The sequence below is a fragment of the Culex quinquefasciatus genome, chromosome 2, assembly GCF_015732765.1.
Source record: "Culex quinquefasciatus strain JHB chromosome 2, VPISU_Cqui_1.0_pri_paternal, whole genome shotgun sequence".
Taxonomy (NCBI): domain Eukaryota; kingdom Metazoa; phylum Arthropoda; class Insecta; order Diptera; family Culicidae; genus Culex; species Culex quinquefasciatus.
The window spans coordinates 153371893-153396695 of record NC_051862.1 but is presented as its reverse complement, the minus strand read 5'-3'; the positions used below and the strand labels follow the sequence as shown (position 1 = coordinate 153396695).

The 24803-nt window shown below is 33.8% G+C and overlaps 1 protein-coding gene across 5 annotated transcripts in view; it reads left to right on the top strand.

The window, feature by feature from the left end:
• Positions 1-22353, top strand: part of LOC6031736 (tyrosine-protein kinase Btk29A) — a 180325-nt gene extending 157972 nt beyond the window's left edge. For all 5 annotated transcript variants that reach the window (XM_038252649.1, XM_038252648.1, XM_038252646.1 and 2 more), the window contains 10 exons: positions 3295-3710; positions 9017-9139; positions 13780-13860; positions 13923-14182; positions 14241-14434; positions 14501-14672; positions 14741-14909; positions 14979-15216; positions 15281-15414; positions 21773-22353. In XM_038252649.1, coding sequence (XP_038108577.1) covers positions 3295-3710; positions 9017-9139; positions 13780-13860; positions 13923-14182; positions 14241-14434; positions 14501-14672; positions 14741-14909; positions 14979-15216; positions 15281-15414; positions 21773-21871 — 1886 coding nt within the window. In that variant the 3' untranslated portion in view covers positions 21872-22353. The remainder of the gene's footprint in view (positions 1-3294; positions 3711-9016; positions 9140-13779; positions 13861-13922; positions 14183-14240; positions 14435-14500; positions 14673-14740; positions 14910-14978; positions 15217-15280; positions 15415-21772) is intronic.
• The last annotated feature ends 2450 nt before the right edge of the window (positions 22354-24803 follow it).

The following is a 24803-nucleotide window of genomic DNA, read 5'->3' as shown; positions in this document are numbered from 1 at the left end:
TTTATGAATAATAATAATATGAATAATTGATAATACAAAAATATCAACCATAAAAAATCATTCAGTTTCCTAGTTATGCCTTTGGGGATTTTTTTCAATTATGTTTGAGTGCTAATGATCATCGCTTGCTACTACTACTCTACTACTGCTGCTGGTTCCCGGTGCTGCATTTCCATTTTTCTTTTTTGATGAAGAATGCTCAGGGCAAGTATCGAACCCAAGATCACTCCAAATGTCAAGTCCGGGCGCGCGTCTGCTTCTTTCCACGAGGGGTTATGTTGGATGAGCAGGCCTAAACGTCAATAAGAAATCTGCGGTCATCTAGGTTTTACCAAGTTCACTAACAGTTTGCCCAAACTTCTTTCAAACGTAAGCTGTTTCTATATTTAGAACTATCCTTGCTTGTTTCGTCAACATGTCCTTGCTCGGATTTTAGAACACGAACGCGAACTTCACATAAACAACTTGTTTACGAGAAATCCCAGCCGAAGAGAAAGGTCAAATCTAATATGTTATCACGTTCAGCAAACTGAAATTAAACATCATGTCTGCAAATGTCATTTTGCTTTACGAGTTCTACAAGCATGTTTCATTAGGGTCAGAATAAACTTCAAAATGAACTATTCGTAATCCGTTGCTAGATTTGGCATTTGTGTTACACAGCCATGTTGAACAATGGTTTTTTGATCAAAATGTGAACAATTGACCAAATTTTTTGACACATGTTCAATAATTAACGAATAAAAACACTTATGCAGCAATTGTTCAACATAAAAATAAAGTGCGATGTTTTTCTTGCTACTTGGGAAAATATAAGTTACTTAAATTTGCGTCCAGGGCTTATTTTTCAAGTATCCTTTGATTGTGACTTGAAATATCACAAAAACAAACAAACAAAAAAATCTGATTTATTTATTACAAATGATTTTTGCATCTATTGACCACTCGTTCATTTTGGCTTGTTTTTGTTTTAGACGTTCGTCTCCTTTTTAATTATCGAGCGCCCAGTTAAACAACTCTCAGCTAGCGAGCAAGTACTGTACATGTTTGAGTTCAGTTTTTTTTAAATAAAGGTTTTTTAAGAAATGCTCACGTACAAAAATTTGAAAAACTCAAAAAAAACTAAGACAAGATTAAATAAATATAACAAATAAAAAAAAAATATTTATGAATTTAAAAAAAATAAACTAATTGATCAATTGTTCACGTGTTTAAGGATGAACTAAATTACAAATTATAGATGAATCATAAATAAATTGTAAATAAATATTATGAATTAATTAAAAAACCAACATCCTTCGGAATTTTTTCAATTCAGGAATTTATATAATGCCTTTTAAAGTACTGAACAGTTCTCTCAGATTTCGGTCATTCGATTTTTTTTGTATTTTTTAATCCGACTGAATTTCACTTAAGTACTTTTTGATTGCAAATTTGATTTTACATCGAAAAATGAAGTTGACCAATTTTTGCGACCAATATTTCGATTTTTTGAAAAAATAGTATTGGTTAAAAAATTCATAACTCGGTCAAAGATTTTTTGCACAACCTGTAAATTTCTGAAAAGTTGGCATTTAATGTCCTTCTAAAACATATCAAAAAATGAAAAATAAAATAAATTTACTGTTTTTTTGCAAATCAAGTTTTAGTGACAAAAAGTTAAATAAAAAATCACAATTTTTTTACCGTGTATCATTTTTTTCAGTGTAGTCCATATCCATAACTACAACTTTGCCGAAGACACCAAATCGATCAAAAAATTCCTTCAAAAGATACAGATTTTTGAATTTTCATACATCATTTTTATATGGACAGCTGTCAAATTTGTATGGAAAATTATATGGACAAACTAATAATGCAAAATGGCTTCTTTGGGCATACCGAAGGCACCAAAACAGTTTCAGTCGGTTGAAAAAAATACAAAAAATAAAATTCTTGAAAAAAGACCGAAAAAGTCAAAAAGTAATTTTTGTGACATCCTCATATTTTCAGTTTTCAGATATATTATCAGTTTTCAGATTCTTGCCTCAGATTTTTAAAGATACTAATAATTTTTTTTTGAAATATATCTTGAGATTTTTCCTCTCTAATTTCAGCCGATTTGGTAAACTCAGTCTCGAGATATCGTGGCACCCATTTTTTTCAAACTGCCAACATTAAATAGGATAATCTCCGAATTGTTCGACCAAATGTCTTCAAATTTGTTTTTTGCAGTAGAAATGTATATTTTTTTTTTTTTTCATACGAAGTTGTTAAAAATTAAAAGACTCTGAATTGGGGTTCTCGAGAATTGTTAATATAAACTTATAGAAAAAATTGTCGATTTCGGGAATAATTGCTCACTAGTAAAAATCTCATGTCTTTTATAACTTTGGGTTGTTTCATACTTTTTTTGTCGGTGTTAATGTGATTTGAAGCTATTAAATTTATTACAAAACTCTTTTTTCAAACACTTAAAATCGCAGCAATTATTCTAACTGAACTCACTAATTATAATTTGCAACAATTTGTCGAGTATTTCTTTGTCAGCAGGAAAATTCACAGAACTCACACTCTCTGCACCACTCAGTATCACTCCCTTGAGGCTCCAAAGCTCTCTGAAACAACGAAGAGACATAATTGCTCCGATTTGTCGATGTTATGATCGTTGGCATTTTTCATAACGTCTTTGCGCGAAATAATAAAGGGTTTCCCCGCCCGAAGGCATTCCCATACGATTCCATACGGCTGGAAGATAAGGATGATGATCATGGCCAAGCCGCTCGTAACGATCATGGAACGCACATCCATCTAATTGCAAGTCGTTCCTCGGCGAGCAGTCGTGAAGAAGCTGTGCCACCGATGCTGGACTGACCACGCAGCTCAACCCCACATTCCAGTGGCATCCTGCTTCGGATCTTGGACGCGAAGGATGAATGAAATGAGCGAGGAATGTTTGCCACGGAAAAGATTAAAATATTTGGAATTCCAAGTTGGCAGCAAGACTTGGGGATCTAGTGTGAGAGATTGATCTCGGAGCCACCTACCTGATAACTGACTTAAAAATGGTTTGAAATTGCTATTCTAAATATATTTATTTATTCCAAACTTTACTTTCCGTGTCTGTTCAATGAAGCAAAATATTGAATGAAAAGGAACATCCTCCATTATTAGTGAATTATATCCCAGAAAGGGAAAAATAAAAACAAAATCAAAACACACCACGATCAGAGTTCACATTCCTCAATGATGAGTCTCCCGGCAAAGCAAAAAATATCTGAAACATTTTTCTCTTCTCGCTTTTTCCCTCCCCAGGTAACGGAAGTTCACCCGCCCAAAACTCGACCCGCAGCATCAGCCCCGCCACGCAGAGCCTCGGCGGCCAGCAGCAGCAGCCCCTGCCCCAGGCCAACGGCATCCATCTGCAGACGTCGACGTCCCATCTCCTGGTGGGTGCGGGTTCCGAGCGGACACTCCTCCAACAACCGGCCCAGCAGCAGCAGCAGGGTTCCCAGTCCCCTTCGTCGCTGCAGGCTGCCACCTCCAATTCCTCGTCCCAGCAGTCGTCCCATTCACCATCGCTGAGCCATCACGGAGTGCAGCCGCCGCAGTCACAGTCAGCGCAGCAGCAGCAACCTCACCTGCAACATCAGCAGTCCTCCCAGTCACACCACCTCAACAGCAGCTCCAGCAGCCTCGGCAACATTACGCCCACTTTTGCGCAGCCACAGGTATGAGGTCGAATGCCATTGGGATTTAATTGATTTGTGACAATATATTTGCTGGAGAACAAAAGTAGAAGTATTATGAATTTAAATTAAGGAAAAACACTTATTTATTAGAACCAATTCCAATTTAATTCAAGTTCTTTTTTATGAAAGCACACCCGTTTTTTAGTATGTTTTTCAACTTTGTAGAACATTTAAGTTTCAAAAACACTTACTTTTGATTTTTTTGTTCTTGATGGAAAAATAATCCTGTGGATTTCTGGATCCTGCAGATTAAAAAAGACCTGTCATTCATTTGTTTACAGTTGAGTAACGGGAACGGGCAGCGGTTTTAAAACAATTTCTCAACTTTTTTCAGGAAAAGACGATTTAAATGTGAAAATTTGCCACACGCAATGCAAACAGTGAAACATGTTACGCATTTTTCAGGAAACATGAAAAAAATTCCACCAAGATGAAATGTTTTGAAGCTGATATTGTGTTTAGTTTTTATTTTTTTAAAAAGATAAAAAAAATATTGGATTGTGAGCATACTGACAATCGAATTCAGATTTCTTAAGTAATTCCTACGGCCATTTCATTAAAAATTTTAGACTGAACATCAGAAAGGGACATAAAAATCTGGTAATGAAATTACAATCATGTTTTTATCACTTTGTGATAATTTTTTTCAAAACTTTGAAAAATCTTGAAATTTGTGTTTATTTTTTTGTTGATCATAAATCTTCTAACCTTCAAAAAAATACATTTTGCAAAAATTATTTTTTTTTCTAAGGCCAATTATTATTTTTTTTATTCGGTGTTTTTCTAGAGAGGGTAGAACCAAAATAAAAATCATGTAAATCGTGTACAACTTGCAGGGTGGTCTCTCAAATTGGGAAATCGGGAAAAAGTCGGATAAATCCGCAAAAAACGAGAAAAAGTTGAGAATTTTCGATTTTTTGTCCAAACTTGTAAACAGTAATTAATTCCGAGCATAGGGAAAGTATACCCATTTTCACACTTTAAGCTTTTCGACCAATTCCCATTACTTTTGTAGTTTTCCGCAATTCAAACAACATTTTCAGATATATCTACAATGGAAAGTTGCTTGCTCACTTTTATTTTAGGCTGTTTGTTTATTTATGGAAAAGTCAAAAACACTTCATGAAGGCTGTAATTCATGACCAAAGTGCTGATAAGCCGATAATAAAAATTTGACTGTTGATTTTTTCAACAAATTCAAATTCAAATCAATTGCACTCCTAAAGTTATGAGCTCTTAACATAAAACTTAATGTACATTACACAAAGGTAAAGGCTATTTTTGGAAATTGAATTCCTGATGCAAATTGTATGACAGAATGTAATTATTTATAATTATAAAAATTAACTTCAAACAAGAACAAAGCTTTTAAAAACCTTTTGAAAATGAGCTTTATTCCTACGATTATGGTCAGCGTAAAGTTGTTTTTGCTTAATTATTTCACATCGTTTACATTTAAAAAAATACGGTCCCAATTGAAATTTGGTTTTTTTTTCTTTATTTATTCAAAAAACATAATTTTTGGGTTTGTCATTAGATGAAAAAAATAATAGCAATTTTCATTTAGCCTTCTCGAAAAAAAATGCATAAAATGAGAGATAAAGCATGAATAAAACTGTCTCTTGCAATGAATAAAAAAAAACATTTAAATACTACCAACTTTATACACCACCAATGATGTAAATTTAATATCAAAATCTACAAAATTGGAAAAACTTGGTAAAAAACATATTTTCCACGATTTTCTAAAAAGAATATCAACTATTATCGTGATTTAAGCTTTTTTAATTGTTTGTTTTGTAAATAAATATTTTTTAGACTATTTTTTAAATTTTTGTCCTGTTTTATAATTATGATTTCATTATTTTATTATGTTTGAAGTTTCAATAAATTTGTTGTTAAATTTCTTGTTTACTGTTATTGTCAATGCTTAGTTATTAGAATTAATTTATAAATTTTGACTTTTAATTTGCAATCTTGATTTGAAGTCATTCTTTCGATAAGAAATGTCTTTTATTTGAAGTTGTGGAAAAGTCGAGAATTTGAAAATTTTATTTTTCGTGGCCACTCTGAATGTACAGTGTACAACTGTAAACTATTTCAAATGTAATTAAATCGTGGATTTCTCCATTTTAAATTAAAAAGAATTCTTTTAGGCTTAAAAAAGCACAAAAGATGTAAAGATGAGCATGTAGATCGGGCCTAATACTAACAATAAAAAACTAAAAGAAAAATATTAAACAAGAGAAGTAAAGTTTTTCGTAGAATGAAAATTGATCAAAACCTAAACAAAGGAAAAAGAAATTTTTTGAAAAAAAAAATGGTGGTTAGGTTGATTTGTAGGAAGTTCACACCTTGTTTTAAAAATCCCTTAAAACAACATGTTTGAAGCTTGTTTGTGTAGATCATTTTTCCGTATTTTTCTTGACTTTAAGATTAGTCGACTCTTATTTTGAGACTATGGCTTGATGTATTAAAAAGTATTAAAACAATGTTATTTACAATTTGTGGACACTTGTGACATTTTATTGAGTTTGAAAATTAGCAATAAAACAAAAAAAGCTCAGCGTTACACATTTTCATTTGTTGAGTTTAAAGGTAAAGTGTTCGTTTTTATGAGTAATAGTTCATACTCGATTATCCGAAGGTTTCTTTAGAACTTCGGACAATCGAATCATGGACAAAAAAATAGTTCGATTTTTCTTCTTATCTCACTTTTAACATATAATTCTGCGATGTTCTGCGATCTCATTTTTGTCAAATTTGATTGATAAATTGCCCGTTACATTATCAAGTGTATATATTTAAAATTTCCAAAACACTGAGCAACACAATAGGATTAGGTGGATTTCAGCACAACGACCCCAATTAAGAAAACGAAAATAAAATTTGTTGTTGGATTCTCCTAACTGATTTTTTTACCGGTAATTTTTTTTTATCAACATGAAGAGAAAACAACACGTGAAAATGTATTCTCGATATCATTGCATTCTTGTTATTGACATAGTGATACTTAAAAATTTCAATTTAAGGGTAATTTTCTGGGAATGCGTAATTTATTTCAATAATCTAGAAAAATCTTTTGATGGAAATGTAACAAATACATTTTGCCCACATAAAGTCACATAAAGTCAAGAACAAATAAAAATTTATCAAAATCTTTGAATGTTCATGGACAAAACTCAAACAAACGCTTGTAAACTTAGTTTTAAGAGGAATTGGAATGTTTGATTATCCATTTTCAGGTAAACTTAGAAAATTTTTGACAAATTCGGAAAACCACAAACATTTGAGAAAATATAACTGCCTGTTATCAAGAAAAAATAGTATTCAACAAGCACCTAATAAGCCTTTTACAATTTACATGATTTGATATTATTGGATAAAACATCTGAACAATGTAACGAATTAAGTAAACTGAAAAGATAATTGATAAATTTCACGTGATTTGACGGGATTTCTCGGAAAGACCTAAATTTCAAGAATTTTGCTAAACCTTCATATTTTTCTTGAAAATTCGTTTTATTTTTTTAGGTTACAGTTCACAGAAAATTAAATGACGGTAATATTCGTCTAGAAATGGTGACAGATTTTGTTTGAAAAATGTGTTATTTTAAATTAGGAACTGGTTAAATTGTCATTAGTGTCTGTTGAATTTCACATTTTCAACAATTTTTTTTCGTATATTACAGAAAACAGGTAATATTCAATTAATAAAATTTTCAACTTTCAAAATCCTGCTTTTTTCTGTGTTTTTATTATTCTTAATTGTTTTTTTTCTCTGCTCAGAGTCAATCAAATTCTTAAATAATTCCCTAACGGTTTCCACCTGACCCATAACCATATCCCAATATTGATTAACGCTCTTCAGATCGGAATCTAAATGATCTCCCCATGCGGCTAATAAAAATGCTACCACCACCACAGAATTTAAATGCTTTTTCACCCAATTAAATGCCCTTCGAACAAACCAATTTTCTCTCCGCCACCGCCAACCTTCTGCCTTAAGATAGAACCTTATCGACGATTTCTGATCTCCACTTGGTCGTCGTGCGCACGTGATTCCTGGAAGAAAGTCGTAAAAGTGCTCGCTCTCCCCGCACCTTCAAAATCGATCATCTCAGCCCTTTTTTACACGCTCTCACTAAGGGTCGTTGATGGCGCAGAGGAGGAAAAACGGTGATTAGCGACCATTCATGCATTAAAAATAATATCTAATCATCGTTCATCGGAAGATGGGTTTGAGGTGATGCTCGAGAAGGGAGAAAAAGGAGAAAAAAAGCATCATTTAAGAACACATAAACGTGTGTGCTGGCTTGGCACACATAACGTACGAAAAATCGTGAGAAAAGTTGGCTGGTCGCAATGGGCTTCGAAAGGCTTGATCAAAATATAGGAATTTGATAATCACGCAGAGACGGCGATGACTGCTGCATGCAGGTGATGAATTCACCTGTGGGATTGGTCAATCTTGTTTTAAAATATTTTTTTTAAATTGCTTTCAGTGATATTTTTAAATTTTTTGTCGATTTTATAAAATTTACTGAAATTAAGTAAGAAACTCAAGTTTTTTTTTGAAAATCATTCAACTTTTCCAATTTCAAAAGGTAAAAAAATGCAAACATGACAAAAAGAAACTTACGAACCAATCGACTCACACGAAAAGTGACTCAACTTAGATTGTGTTTTATTTTACTTTTCTGCAGCATCCCGCCAAAAAAGACGATGAATTGGATTGTTGTTTTTGCCGGCTCTTCTTCTTTTTGCAAGTCAAATTTATGTGATCGAATGGGGAAAAAGTTTGGAATTCTATGGCCTTGATTCAGCTTGGTTTTTGCCTTCTCAAATTGTTATTGGGATATTTGCCATGGGAAGTCGTACAAAAAGAATTTCGGTATAAGATTAGAGTGAGGAAAAAGTATCAAGTTTCGTTGAAACCACCCAGCTTCATGATCTAGGTGATCGATTTCTTAGACTGTAAGTTTTTATTTGCTGAGGTGGTCTTCGTGATCATGATAAATAACTTATAAGTTTTTTTTTCAGTGTCTGACTTTTCAAACAAAAACTACCCCTGTGAGGTCAAACCATCAGACTGCAAACTTCTCAGAATTTCTTCAACTTAGCACATAATTTATATCGCACAACCCTTTCCTGCATAATTACCGATTGTCACAAATTACCCAAAACCGTCAATTAACTTTCTGATTCATGTGCGATTTCCGTCCAAAACTCAACCGTATCCTTTTTTTTTTCCTTCTCTTTTCAATCCCTAAAAAACGGCGCAGTCCCCCAGTCACTCGTTCAAAACGGCGTCCATCAACGGTGCAGGTCATCATACGAACGGAGGCGAGTTAAATATGCCCGGTGGTCCGACAGCAGCGCCCGGAACACCGAATTCAAAGGCCAAGGTATGTGTGCACAAACATTCACAGGGGGACTCTGCGACGTCCCGTCTTAGAGCTAATTTAATTTGCATTCTAATTTAAAATGTTACGCAAAAGATGCAACTCTTCTTTTTTCCTTCTTTCCTTTTGTTTTTTTATTGTGTGCTGACAGCGCTCTGCCCGTGACGAAATGTGGGCAATGCACTTTGTTAAGGGAGAGCACACTGTTTCTTTATTTTGCCAATCTAAAATGTCGACTTCCTCTGCTGGACACCAGCATTATGTTTTAAATTAATCGTCACTTAAAGTTTCCGGTAACGATGATCAGGGCAGTAACTTCTTCGAGTTATTGTGTGAGAAGTTTGCTAGTAAAAAAATTATTTCTAATTGAAATATTTAAAAACGTTTTGGTCATATTTTTCTTTTCTATGAAAAATTATCAGTAAAACCCTAAATATGACCAAAATTGATTATTTGACACTTTGGCACAATTCTAAGGGCAGATTCAGATTCAGCGGGCAAAATTACATGGAAAACATATAGTTGGACAATTTTTGAATTTCGTTAGGGTGGTCCCAAACACTTTTGACTTGAAAATTAGACATTTTCAGATGAAGATATCTCGAGTTTAAAGAAAATACCCCTGGAATTTTTTCAGCGCTTATAGCGCTAGATCTCCTCTTTCGAATGCAATTTGCCGCCTAAAATTTGGCCTGCGCCTTTTTGAAATGTTTCAGTCTAAAATTTGCATCTTTTTTACCTTAAAATAGCTGTAACTTTTGACCCATAAGTCCGAATTGATTTGTCAAAAAATAAAAATGTTCGATTTTAAGAGCCTAAAAGTGCCTCCAACATTACTTTTCTCTAAAACTTAACCCTGAATTGCTACGTTCAAAAAACTGATTTTTAAAGGTTGGCTCAGATGCATTTGGATAAATTTGGTCATAGAAGGTTAAGATTGTGAGATAAAATTTTGGTGTCATGGACAAAGTTGCTTGAATTGGCAAGCCCAACAACTTTCTAGAAGACGAAAAAATTGCCAAAAATATTCCTGAAAAGTTAGATTTTCAAAATCACCCTAATCGTGAACCACCCTAATTTTGTACCAAACCAAAAGTTGCCCTTTTCCATTTGCAACAACTCTTCTGAAGACACCAAAGCTCCAAAACTTCTCAATTTTTCGGAAAATCAATTTTCCACCTAATTTTGCGATCTGGACCACTGTACAATATACGTGCAGAAAAAATATTATTTTTGCAACTTATTTCATAACTAACTTCAGACTCTATTATCCACAGGCCACGTAAAAAAATCTTTTTGGATGATCAATTCTTCAGGAAATTTATTCACAAAAAATATATTTTCGATGTCTTTTTTTATTGTACAGCTCGAATATGACTCCAATACTACTCTGAAGTTATTTAGAACTTTAAAATCCAGTCACTCAAATTTAACCAACATAGCCATTATTCTTTCTTGAGCAAAAAATTCGAATTTAAAAAATAAAAACTTTTTTTTAAAGTTTCCATTGAAAATGAGATTGAAAATAAATGGTTATTTAGCGGAAAAAAATTGTGTTCGTATTTGGAAGCAGATTTCTTGCACAAAGATAATAAAATATCTAATTTTTTGTGTAATCAATACATTATAAGTGTTTGTTATAATCCTTGACTGGAACCACCCTCACACGACCTAAAAAAATACGAAGCTGTAAAATTTTGTCCTGAAAAATGCATGTAAATTTTTCACTTTTGATTTGGTTTGTGTTCCTTTCTTTTAAAACTGCTGAACAAGAAATAAAAAGATTTTTTTTATAAGCTTTTTGAATATTTCTTAGATCTGGCAAACTCGTTTTGAAACTATTAGTGAAAAACTAATGTACAAAATGGCAACATAAATTGTTTTCGGATCGATAAAATTGGACATCTTCAATACTAGATTAAATTTTCAAAACAACCTATCCCTCATGGGTTTCCTATGCAGATAGGACCTTTTGAAAATTTAATCTAGAATACATTGAATGACTATACAATAATTCAAATCGTTGAAATATGGCAACCCTGTCAACAAAGAGAGATTTATTGAACTTTTTATGACTGACCAGATTTTGACGATTATAATAATAACGTCTTAAATTTGAAATATGTACAAGATCAAAACAAGATTTAGTCACTCATTTTTTTCTGGAAAATGTGCATAAATTTTATTCAAATATTTATTTTATTATTGTTGATGAAATTTATAAAAAAAAAGAAGAGAATAGTGGTTCGCAAAGCGGCCTCAATTTAAAATATTTCTAAAATCATTTACTGTATACTCTCTGGTTATTGACCTTCTTGATGTGAATATTGCACCAGCTGTCAATATTTTTTTCAGTCCCTTCAAAAAGATTGCTTTGATTTTTCGTTCTATAATTTGATAACTCTCGCTCTCGACGGTCCTTTCAATATCGACAACGAGAGAGTCCACTGTAATCCAACCATCAATTTAAATTTGTTCATTAAAAGTGTTTACTAAATACCTTATTTTTTCGAAAATACTAAAATTTTCATAATTTGCAATATTGGTATCAAACGTTGCGAAATTTATAATTGCTTTTTTTTACTTTATTCAAGTATTTTTGTAAAATAATTACTAAAATTTTCACGAAATACCGTATTTTCTCGAAAGTACAGTGGACTCTCTCGTTGTCGATATTCAAGGGACTGTCGAGAGCGGGAAGTATCATATTATAGAACGAAAAATCAAAGCAATCATCTTGAAGGGACTGACAAATTTATTGACAGCTGGAGCAATATTGATATCGAGAAGATCGACAGCCAGAGATTCCACTGTACTCAAATTTTCATAATTTCTAGTATGGGTATCAAACGGATTGTAATTTCGTATGTTTTTTTCAATTAATTAGAATTTTTTGTGAAAAAACAAAAATCTTCACAAAAAAACTTTATTTTTTCAAAAATACTTAAATTTTCAAAATGTGCAATATGGGTATCAAACAAAGCGAAATTTTGCATGCTTTATTATAAAAAAAATATATAATAAAAAGATTCGGTCGATAGATATTTAGTCATATTACCTTTTGATTGTTTTCAACAAAATTAAAGTATTTTGTGAAGATTTAATTATGTAAAACCCTCAAAACTCTTAAACAGTTAATATCCAACAATGAATTATAAATATGATACAAAAATTAGATAACTATAGATTAGAAGATAACTAATGTAGATGTATTGACTTTGCTTCATTTTGTCTAAGGTTTCAAAACAAGTTTAGATTGATCGAGGCTTTGGATAATCGAGTCTGGAATGTATTAAAATTTCCAAAGAATTGTACCTGGTTGTGATATTTCATAGAATGTTAAAAAAATGTTATTTTTGAAATGACCGTCAATTTGATTAATTCTCCAATCAAATTGTTTATTGAGCAATTCTCTACGAAATCGGTCTTTTTTCTTCAATTTTAATTTTTGTATTTTTTAATCCGACTGAAACTTTTTTGGTGCCTTCAGTATGCCCAAAGAAGCCATTTTGAATCTTTAGATTGTCCATATAATTTTCCATACAAATTTGGCAGCTGTCCATACAAAAATGATGTATGAAAATTCAAAAATCTGTATCTTTTGAAGGAATTTTTTGATCGATTTGGTGTTTTCGGCAAAGTTGTGGGTATGGATACGGACTACACTGAAAAAAAATATGCACGGTAAAAAAAATTTGTTGATTTTTTTATTTAACTTTTTATCACTAAAACTTGATTTGCAAAAAAAACACTATTTTTATTTTTTTTTATTTTTTGATATGTTTTAGAGGACATAACATGCCAACTTTTCAGAAATTTCCAGGTTGTGCAAAAAATCTTTGAGCGAGTTATGAATTTTTGAATCAATACTGATTTAAAAAAAATCGAAATATTTGTCGCAAAAATTTTTTAACTTCATTTTCCGATGTAAATTCAAATTTGCAATCAAAAAGTACATTAGTGAAATTTTGATAAAGTGCACCGTTTTCAAGTTAAATCCATATTTAGATGACTTTTATGAAAATAGTCGCAGTTTTTCATTTTTTAAAATTAGTGCACATGTTTGCTTACTTTTGGAAAAAAATATTTTTGAAAAGCTGAGAAAATTCTCTATATTTTGCTTCTTCGGACTTTGTTGATACGACCTTTAGTTGCTGAAATATTGCAATGCAAAGGTTTAAAAACAGGAAAATTGATGTTTTCTAATTCTCACCCAAACAACCCACCATTTTCTAATGTCGATATCTCAGCAACTAACGGTCCGATTTTCAATGTTAATATAGGAAACATTTGTGAAATTTTCCGATCTTATCGAAAACAACATTTTCAAAATTTTCAAATCAAGACTAACTTTTCAAAAGGGCCAAACATTCAATATTACGCCCTTTTAAAATGTTAGTCTTGGTTTAAAATTTTTGAAAATTATATGGACAAACTAATGATGCAAAATGGCTTCTTTGGGCATACCGAAGGCACCAAAAAAGTTTCAGTCGGATTAAAAAATACAAAAAAATCGAATGACCGAAATCCTAGAGAACTGCTCTATTACTAATTGCATTGGGCAGCTCGACCTAAACCTAAAGAAAAGACTCTTACACTTTGTGTCACAATAATTGTATTTTTCTTCTGTCTACTCTCAACAGGATGTCACACCACGCATCAAGATCGTGGTCGCCCTGTACCCCTTCAAGGCGATCGAGAGCGGCGACCTGTCGCTGGAAAAGGTAGGAACATTTAAAACTTCAGAAATTAGTTCAAGTTATATAATTTTTTTTCTGCTTTGTAGAACGCCGAGTACGAGGTGATCGACGACTCGCAGGAGCACTGGTGGAAGGTCAAGGACCAGCACGGCACGATCGGGTACATCCCCAGCAACTACGTCAAGGAGAAGGAGCTGCTGGGGCTGCAAAAGTACGACTGGTACGTGGGCGACATGAGCCGCCAGCGGGCCGAATCGCTGCTCAAGCAGAACGACAAGGAGGGCTGCTTCGTCGTCCGGAAGTCCTCGACCAAGGGCCTGTACACGCTTTCGCTACATACCAAAGTGTAAGTTCACTTCTGGGAGTTACTTTTTATGATCCTAACCTCACTTTCGTGTTTCTAGACCCCAATCCCACGTGAAGCACTACCACATCAAGCAGAACGCCCGGATGGAGTTTTACCTGTCGGAGAAGCACTGCTGCGAGACGATACCGGATCTGATCAACTACCACCGGCACAACTCGGGCGGACTCGCTTGTCGACTCAAGACGTCGCCCTGTGACCGGCCAGTGCCACCGACAGCTGGGCTTTCGCATGGTGAGTTGAGCTTCTTCCAATTTCAGATCGTCAATTCTTAACTTCTTGTGACTTCTTCTTCAACAGACAAATGGGAGATTCACCCCTCGGAGTTGATGATCCTGGAGGAGCTCGGCTCGGGTCAGTTTGGCGTGGTGAGGAGAGCCAAGTGGCGCGGTTCGATCGACACCGCCGTCAAGATGATGAAGGTCGGCACCATGTCCGAGGATGATTTCATCGAGGAGGCGAAAGTGATGACGTGAGTACTGATGAAACTACACCAAAATAATATTCAAATGCTTAAAAATGTCATTTCCTTCATCTTAGAAAACTTCAACACCCAAACCTGGTCCAGCTGTACGGCGTCTGCTCGAAGCACCGACCAATCTACATCATCACCGAGTACATGAAGCACGGCTCGTTGCTCAACTACCTGCGGAGGCACGAGACGTCCCTGATCGGAAACATGGGACTGCTGCTAGATATGTGCATACAGGTTAGTTACATCTTTTTTTTATCATTTGAACTTGAATTTCATCAAAAAATCTCTCTCCCCCTCCCAAAGGTCTGCAAGGGCATGTCGTACCTGGAGCGCCACAACTACATCCACAGGGACCTGGCGGCCCGGAACTGCCTCGTCGGCTCGGAAAACACCGTCAAGGTGGCGGACTTTGGCCTCGCGCGGTACGTCCTCGACGATCAGTACACCAGCTCGGGCGGCACCAAGTTCCCGATCAAGTGGGCCCCGCCGGAGGTGCTCAACTACACCCGCTTCTCGTCCAAGAGTGATGTCTGGGCCTACGGTAGGAGCAAACATCAGGTTGATCAATTAAAGATCTGCTAATTTACACTCTCTTTCGGTTGTAGGAGTCCTCATGTGGGAGGTGTTCACCTGTGGCAAGATGCCGTACGGTCGCCTAAAGAACACCGAAGTCGTCGAACGCGTCCAGCGGGGCATCATTCTAGAGAAACCAAAAGCGTGCGCAAAGGAGATCTACGATGTGAGTAACGTTTATTTTGAAGATAAAGGATTAGTATTTTTAATAAGTAACTTATTTTCACCCAAATAAATTCAATACTCTGAGATCGAAATAGCTAAAATGTGGCTTCAAAATCGCTAGAATCAACCTTTCAAGATCATGTGGTTTATGGATGATCCCTATGACGTGTTATGATTACTGTTATTGGCACTAGAAGAAAATTCTAAAATAGTATGAAAGTTAACAAATGTTGCTGTTTTAAATAGAACGATAATTTATGAGCCCCAATTTTTACGGTGAAAGGTTAGACACTGAATCCTTTGTCAACCGTTTCCCACTTGTTTTCGTTTCTATTTATAAAATTAAAATTCACATAAAAATCTGTGCACTTTTTGTGTTGAGAGATTGTGTAGGATTAGATTTTTCGCAATTTATAAATTTGTATGTTTTGATTTGGATAAATCTTTATTCATGCATTCCCCTGTGTCAAAAGAAGTCATTTTGCATCATAAGTTTTTACATAATTTGCCAGCTGGTAATACAAAATGGGTACGTAAATATATGAAAATCTGTATCTTGAGATGGGATTTTCTCAGAAAAAGGTGTACATTTTAATTAGGTCCATTCAAAAAAAAAAATTATTTACGTCTTGTTTACAAAAAGTTGGATTACCAAAAATAACGCAAGAAAAAGCGTATTTTTTAATTTTTGTTTTTTAAATATTTTATGGGAATTTACTGAGCCATAGTGCGTTATGGTGCAAAAATCTGGCTCCAGTGATATGAACTTCAGAAAAAAAAAATCGAAAATGCGGTAAAAAATTGTTTTAAACCAAATTAAATTTGCAACCGAAAAGAACTGTACAGAATTTTTGATAAAGCGCACCGTTTTGAATTCTGGTCAATTGAGGGTTATAATTTTAGGAAATTATGATATTTTTCGATCCGCTTACGAGGCGGAAGCGTTACCACTAGGCTACGTGTCTCAGTCACATCTAGAAATGGGATCTTTTATGTCAGAAAAAAAAAAAATTAATTTTGCTGCTGATATTGTGTAAATTTGGAATAACAATCATCAAACTGGCGATTCACAAATCCAGTTTACTAAGTCGGCGCCCCAATTCACACGGCTAACCCACCGCTTTGAAAATTTTCGTTTCACCATCTATAACAGTGGTTCTCAACCTTTTTCTTTGCATTCCCCCCTTGGCTTATTTGCAAGACCTTTATTCCCCCCTCTGTAATTTTGAACCTTTTTTTGTGGTGAATTTGTTGTTTAATGTTTAATAAATGATTGATGTTTTTAAAATCTTGAGTAAATGAATCATACAAAAAATTTGTTTTTGTGATTTTATTTCGCAATCACAAATTCATACTGAACAATTTTTGTTCTTTTCAATCAAATGAATTAATGATTCAATCAAAAATTATTGAAAAGTTTCATAAAAAAATTAAAGACGTAGAAGATAGATTGAAAAAAGAGCTGAATGCATAAAAAGTAGGGGAAGGTGGGGCAAGACGACCATATGGGGCAAGAGGAACAATCGCTCGTACGGCCGTAATTTTTACAATTTTGATTATTTCCAGTATGAGGAATTGTTGCTAGCAATGCAATTAGCTGATTCTACTACCACATAACCGCTAAAACGACGTAAACGCCACGAGGAATAGGATTTAATGAAGTTTTTTTCAAAACCTTTGTTTTCCTATAATATTTGGAAAGTACAAAATAAGGTTTAGGGTTCGTTTCAAGGCTCATTTTATCAAAATGCATTTTTTCCTAGATCAGTAGTGTCCCTACCAATGACTTGCACCTATCATAAAGTATGATTTAACTTTTGGTTATTTTTGTTGAGAGCTTTTAAAAAATCTTGTTCAGGTGGGGCAAGTGTACCATATGGATTTTTAGTATGGAAAAAAATACGAATTGCTGCAACAACATATTTTATTGAGAAATCAATACATAAAAGTACTTAAAAACTGATAAACAATTGTTTAAAAAATTGTCCGAACAAAATATAGTGATATTATGAAAATTTACTATTTATCATCGAAGTCATATTTTTTTTGTAAAAACGATCAAATTTTCAGTAAAATATTCTTATTTAATCTTAAAATGAAAGAATCGTTTCAAATACATTCTAAATGATAACAGTTCAATTGTTAGCAAATAAACATGTTTTTTCATGCATTGTTCCTCTTGCCCCAACGGGTTGTTCGTCTTGCCCCGCTAGTTGAGTAGTACGTGAGGAAAATCAAAAAAAATAAAATCAATTTTTGACATTAAAAAACAGTATTTTTTAAAAACTTGTTCTATCAAAGTCTTAGTCAAGACCTGGAATAAGATGATTATAAAAAAATCCGACAGATTTTTCAACGTTTTTATTGGATTATAACGAGCACTTCCTTAGCTTGTTACACTTGCCCCACTTTCCCCTAATTAATTCTTATATACAGTAGTTGTTCGGTAACTGGGCTGAGAACGTAGCCCAGTCACCGAATGCTGCTCGTTAACTGGGCTGAACAAAAAATAACTAGGGGACCACCGATGCATAATATTTTCCAGATGAAACATAAAAATAAAAGTTACTCAAATTTATTTACAATGCTTACTTTTTATTTGTCTTTAATTGTAACTTGAAATTAAACAAAAGTTTGACAAAAAGTTTTTTTATTTATTGAATATGATTTTTGCATCCATTAACCCCTCGGTCATTTTGGTTTTTTGACGTTTGATTGCTTTTTAACTGGGCTACGGCCCAGTTATCGAGTGCCCAGTTAAAAAGCAGCCCAGTCAAACAACGACCAGTTACCGAACAACTACCGTAAACCGGGGTGACTTTGATAGGATTTCAATTTGTTTTTAGAATATTTTCCAACAGGTAAGGTTTTTCTAATGATTATTATTTTTAAAACATGTACTGGGGTAGGCCACACAAAGTCCAAGCACTATTTTGGAAAAAAAGTTTTTTCAATAGTGTTTAGAAAAAAAGTTACGTTAAAAATTCTTTGTGTTAATTCCGGGGTGACTTTGATAGTCATAGTTTTTCTTGTTAAAATCATATTTAAGATGTTCAAACTTTATTTGTACGTTAAATGTACCATCACTAAAGTAGCTGATATAGTTTTTAAGAAAAAAAAATCAATGTTTATATTTAGTTAACTAAGTTTATAAGCTTTTTAACTAAATACATATAAATTTCAGGTAAAATTGTTAAAAAGTCGGAATTTTGGCTGAAATTTGTTAAAACCTGTTTTGTTTATAAAATTATCGATTTATAATGCATTTTATGCTGATTTCGAAGCACGAATCACAAGTTTTCACATTTTACTTGAAATTTGTTCAACTGAAATTGCCTATAAATTTGGAGATTTTTTTTAAATTGTGTTTCATATATACATATTATTTATTATTTACACATTTATTTAACCTTCTCCTAGTGAAAAATTGTCCATAGAATCCGAAAATGCATTCCGTTTTCCGATTTAAAATCATGTTCATTGAGAAAATCATGACACTTTGAGAAGTTTAAAATAATGACTTTCATCAACATTTTCTTAACTATAGTTAACCAACTTTTTAAACTTTTCAAAATTTTATGAAAAGTTCTTTTTGAGGTACTTTGAACACTTCTCTACCATGGACAGTATGTTTCTAAGCTATTCCTTAAATATTTTAATTGTACTCTTCATTTTGCGGAAAAATCGCAAAGCTATCAAAGTCACCCCGGCTATCAAAGTTACCCCGTTTTACGGTACTGTAATTAGGAATAAAACAAATCATTGTTAATGATAGGAAGAGCACAACAACAAAAAACTTATGAAAAATATATTTTCAAGCTTGACAGTTTGGACAGGTTGGTTGTTTGGATATTATTGTTTAATTTGTATTTTCAATTAAGAATCTGTTTGTCAACAAAAATTTAAACTTTCAGTAAGTACTGTATAGTACTATTATACAAGAAATTTAGTTTTATTGTTCTTGATTCAGCATAAACCACACTAAACTCAAAGGTTTTTTTTAAAGAGCAGCTGAGAATGAAACGACAGCAAAAATATAAATTAATGAAAATGATCATGATCGAAAAACTGCAAACATAATCATTTTTTTTTTTTTAATAAATCTATTTCAAATATTTTTTGGAACTGATCAAAATTTTTGTGATTCTTATGAAAACATGAAGGATTGCTAATAAAGTATCATAAAATGATTTTGTTGTTGTAGATACGTTAAAGAATTTGAATTTCTTTTGCATCCTCATTCCCCCCTCATTCCCCCCCCCCCCCCTCCCAAGAATGCCCAAATTCCCACCGGTTGAGAAACACTGCACTACAACCTAACCCCGCTCCTAAACGGGATTCAATCTGAAAAATCGCCAAAAATCAATTTTTAAACCAAATTTTGATCATTAGAAAGCATTGAAGAGAAGAACTCTTAAAATTTTATATAATTTGGGTTGGAAGTTTTACTTGTTTTATGTGACTTTGCCAATGTTTTTTAAAATGTATTTTTTAGGGGTCAACTATGGCTGTGCGCCAACCTCCTGTGGCCGAATGGTTACGGGTTTCGCCTCATAAGCGGAAAGTCATGGGTTCTTCTCAGGGTGGCAGCCTTAGGTTTAAGTTCAGAGGTAGCAGCAACCGTATGAGTATAAAACGGTTGCTTCACGTGCTCTTCAAGCATGTGATCGATCTTGGGATATTCCTTTGCGCCTCTTCCCAAAATACTCTCCTCGTGTCTTCGCATGTAAATAATGCCCAGCCGATCGGTATTGCACTGCAGTCCAGTCGCATTGTCCAGATCAGAGCAAAGGGAACACCGCAAGAGTAGCTCCGCAAAAAGACAATTGTCTTTACAAGACCCCGCGCGGCAAATAATAGCTGCTGGGAAGAGCTTGAAAAATGACACAAAAAAATTGTCACCGTGGTTCTAGCGATACATAGCGCACAAGGCACAAGGAAAGGAGTTTACAGCATCTGGATGGAACAGCACTTTCCCTCTCAATAGGGACTGTGTTATAGATCTGGAAATGCTTAATAACAGTAAAAATGGGTAACACGATACAATAGTCCTCGTAATCAGGATTCCGTGTCTTAATACTCAAACAGAAAAAAAATGGCTGTGTTTTTTACTAACATTTCCCATATTTTAAGTAAAAAGAAGTATGCAGTAATTTTGTAGTGTCCTAGACTATGCCCCTGCGCATTTTTTTTAAATTTAATTGATAATGGTGCCATTCTATAGCAGAAAAAACGAAATTGAAAAAGTGACTGTAAAAAGATGAAAAAAATTAATAGGCAAAAAGTAATTATAGGAGGTGGTAGAATAGGCCAAAGACTACCAAAAACAAAGATAAACTAAACAAGAGAAATGCAAATTAAAATTCAAAAAATAAAACAAAACAAAATAAAACAAGAGAAGTAAAGTTTTTCAAAGAATAAAAGATGCTCAAAATGACTTCTAAACACGGGAAAAATAAAAATTTTGGAAAAAAATTGGGCAGTACAGGGTTAACGCCGACGAACCTCTGCGTATCCAGTACGTTGTATTACACAAAAAAAGTGTAAATTTTCAAGGTGTAAAATTTTAAGGTTACCTCTTTTATGATGTTATATTACCTCAATTTATACTGAAAAAGGAACAAAATACTGGAACAACGGTGAATGTACACATTTTTAAGAGGTGAAATTACGCGAGTTTGACTATTTTTTTGGAAATGATTTTTTTTTTCTTTAGTACGCATGAGGTAGATTTACACATTTTTGTCTAAGATTTAAGATGTACCCATTCCCAGACGTAATATTACCACGATTTTTTTTTACTTTGTAAGTGTCATTTTATAAGCCTGTAATTTTCAACTGACGATATCTCAAAAACTATTGGTTCAATTTCCCATGTTAATAAATGAAACTATTGTTAAATTTTCTGATCTCAAAAAAAAATTAAAGAGCTATAGTCTCAGTTGTCATTAGTTTTCATTAGTTTTCAAAAAATGTAAATTTTTACGAAAACAAAAAATATTGCGAAACAAATGCCTTTGCGATACTAAACATCGAAAATTTTCAAAAATTCAAATTATTTTTGAATCAACCCAAACATGCTAAAAATAATTCTAAACGTAGGGGAATGCATTTTAAATTGATTTCAGTTGATTGTACTTCAATTTTCATTGAAATTTTGAAGTTTTTTGAAAAAAATATTATTGCCCCTTGATTTTTCGGGCTAACTTTGAAGGGGGGTGACAAAAACTTTAAATAAAATTTGCCACAAAAGTCTTTCGAATATGGGAATATGGGTGACTGTTATCATAATCTTTTCGAAGGTCTGTCTTGTTTAGGAATTTTATCTAATCAATTATTTTTCTCTTCCCTTCCACCAGGTGATGAAAAAGTGCTGGTCGCACGGTCCTGAGGACAGGCCCGGCTTCCGGATACTCAAGGACCAGCTGGCGGCCGTCGCCCAGGGCCTCACCGACTAGATCTGATATTCCTCAGACTAGACCTTTCTAGCAAACGCGCGTACCGTACATCTCAAACTCATCATCTGCACCCTCAACAAACACACCCATACAAAGACGGACAGCCAGACTAGATAAAACCAGCGAATACCCACACATTTTTATCTTACCGAGGACGAAACTCTGTTCGTTTTCGGCAAACTTACTAGTATTCTACTCAAAGTCACAAACACACATGGTTATTCCTAAAGTTGCACAAGGGAGTGAAAAGCAGGAGAAGAACAACACCATTGCGTGCAATACAATAAAACAGAAAAGAAAAGAAGTGAGGGCGGTAAAACTCTAGAAATATCGTGCTTGTATAAAAAAGAGTAAAAAATAAACAAAGTGAAAACCTATCCATATCTTTAAACGAATAAAGGAAACAAGTAAAACTAGCAAAAGAGAAACCATCAAGTTGGAAAACACAAAACCGTTGTCTGCCACAAAAGAAGCCAAACACAAAAATACACACAAAAAAAGAAAATAAGAGACGAGACAAAACAGCAACACTCCAGTAAAAACATAGACTTGTAATATATTATACACAGCATCGTAGTAAATTAACACAGTCATTTCGTGTGGTCCTCCCAGAGCAAAAGGGTGGAGGACCGCGCAACTTCCATTCCTAATACAGTAACTTCAAACTTCTCATTTCAAACGTGATTCATTTTTCTCTGTCCCTCTCTCTTTCTCGAAAACAGTTGAACACTAATTTTCAAAATAGAGAAAAATAATAATCAAAACACTTGCGAAAGAATCGAGAAAAGTGGACTGAAAAGTGAAAGATGATCAAAATAACACAGAAACACACAGACAAACAGACACCGCTGTGTGTTAAAAAAAAACAATAATTTTTCGTCAACTACTTAGTGGTTAGTGGGAAGTAGGGGAAGAGCCTAGGAGGAGTGATAAAAGCCAGAAGACACGAGAGTGATTTGAACTTTCCATTTTTACTAGAACACACACAAACAGACACAGCTAGACAGAATTTTCTTCCGTTTTGTTCTAAAGGGAAAACATTAACAATTGCAAGCAGTTAGTACTATATTGGTAGTGAAAGGGAAGAAGAAAACAAGAAAGCATAAGTGATATTTAATAATTTTAGTTTATTTTTAGAGAGCGTTTATTTAACTTAACCATGTTTTTTTTTGTGCGTCTACTCAAAGGAAGAAATATTTTTTTGTTTTTTTTTTCAAGTACCGTTTTCACACATCCCTTTTATACATAAACACACACAACAATCAAAGTCATTAAGTTCGGTTAAGAAATGTTAGGTTTTGCGTTTACATGTTTATGAGTATTTTTCTCCCTCTCTCTCTTTAGTGTTTTATAGTGTAAGCAAACAACCAGGAAACAATAAGCCGATACGATAAACAATGTCACACCCCCAGCCAGATAGTTAGCTCGCAGTAAATATCGAATTGTCTAACCAGAATGCAGTGATTGGGATGGAGTGCATTTGGGACGGAACAGTGTTGAAATCACAAACTAGGAAACACACTCACCAATCACACTGTTGGGTCATTTTATCTCATTTTGTATAAAAATTATGGAAATAATCCTTTCAAATTTGAATTCCTTTGTATAAAAATGATCTTAACATTTTCAGTCGTTTACTCTTTTACAAGGGTCCTGATTTTTGGTTTAATGATCAGAAATCACCCGCTCATCGCCGAACAAATCTTTGTAGACTAGAACGCGCAACCATTCGCGAGCGAACAACGACTCGCTAGCTGCCAGCGACTTGGCCAATCGCTTCACACAGCGATACAAATACTTCGTGAATTTCTTTGCCTACTCCCTCAGTCAACCAGAGTCACAAACGAATATGCTCAGAGAGGAGAGAATCTAACAAAATACCAGCGAGGCGCTCTTTTGGCCTGCACTACCACAGCTTGCCGTCAATTTGTATTTGGCATGGTGGAAATTGTTATCAACAAAATTGCAAAATATTTTTGATAACATTGATTTTGAGCTGTTTGATCAAAACAAAGCCGATCGCAAACTTGTTTTAGTCAGTTTCGGTAGGAATCCATCAGAGCAGTTATCCGTTGCGTTCGATTTGTGCTGGCGAGTGAATGAATCATTTTGGAGCAATGATGACCCTCGCTATTATGTGTATTTTCCAAATTAAAATACTGTTTGTTACTCCCTTTGAATGACAATTGTAAACACTGCAATCGATGTCAGTTGGCTTTGAAATTGGTACTAAAATTCGGTTGTTTTTCTTGTGGTCCTTTATCAAAGCGATTTTATCAAGAACTTACGTTCACAGTAGGCGAAAAAGATGATTTGAAGACTTTGCATGGAATGTAGTCAAGCAATATAATTTTGTGAAAAAATGATTTCAGGAATTATTTATACAGAAATGATTTTATAATTTATTATTTTTGCGGAAAACTCTATCTAATCTAAACGTATCTAATCTAACACAAACGCAGCCAGTCCATTGCGGAAAACTCTATTATCTCAGACATTATTTTAGAAAAGCATTCCGAAGATCTTTCTTATTACATTCTAATGATCTAATAAAACTGCACATGTTATTTGAACTTTCGAGGTTAGGAACTTTTCATGCCTGCATAATGATTTTTCTTAAATCTATTTTTTTTGCATATTTAAATTTAAAATATCTGCAGTCGTCTGTCACAAAATAATATGATCTGGCATCCCTGGCGTGAGATATTTTTAATTTAAAAGATTTTAGTAAGGAAAGCTTATGAGCTATTTTTAAAAATCCAAGTACCTTCAATTTGGAGAAATGGAAACATCTGATTTCGATCAATAATTTCGTTATTCAGAAATTTGAAATAAATTTTGAAACGCTCTTTAATCCTGCCTTTCTTTAGACTGTTGTCCAATTTACCCCAAATGATGATCCAACGAGGGTCTACCGAGTACTACCTTTCAA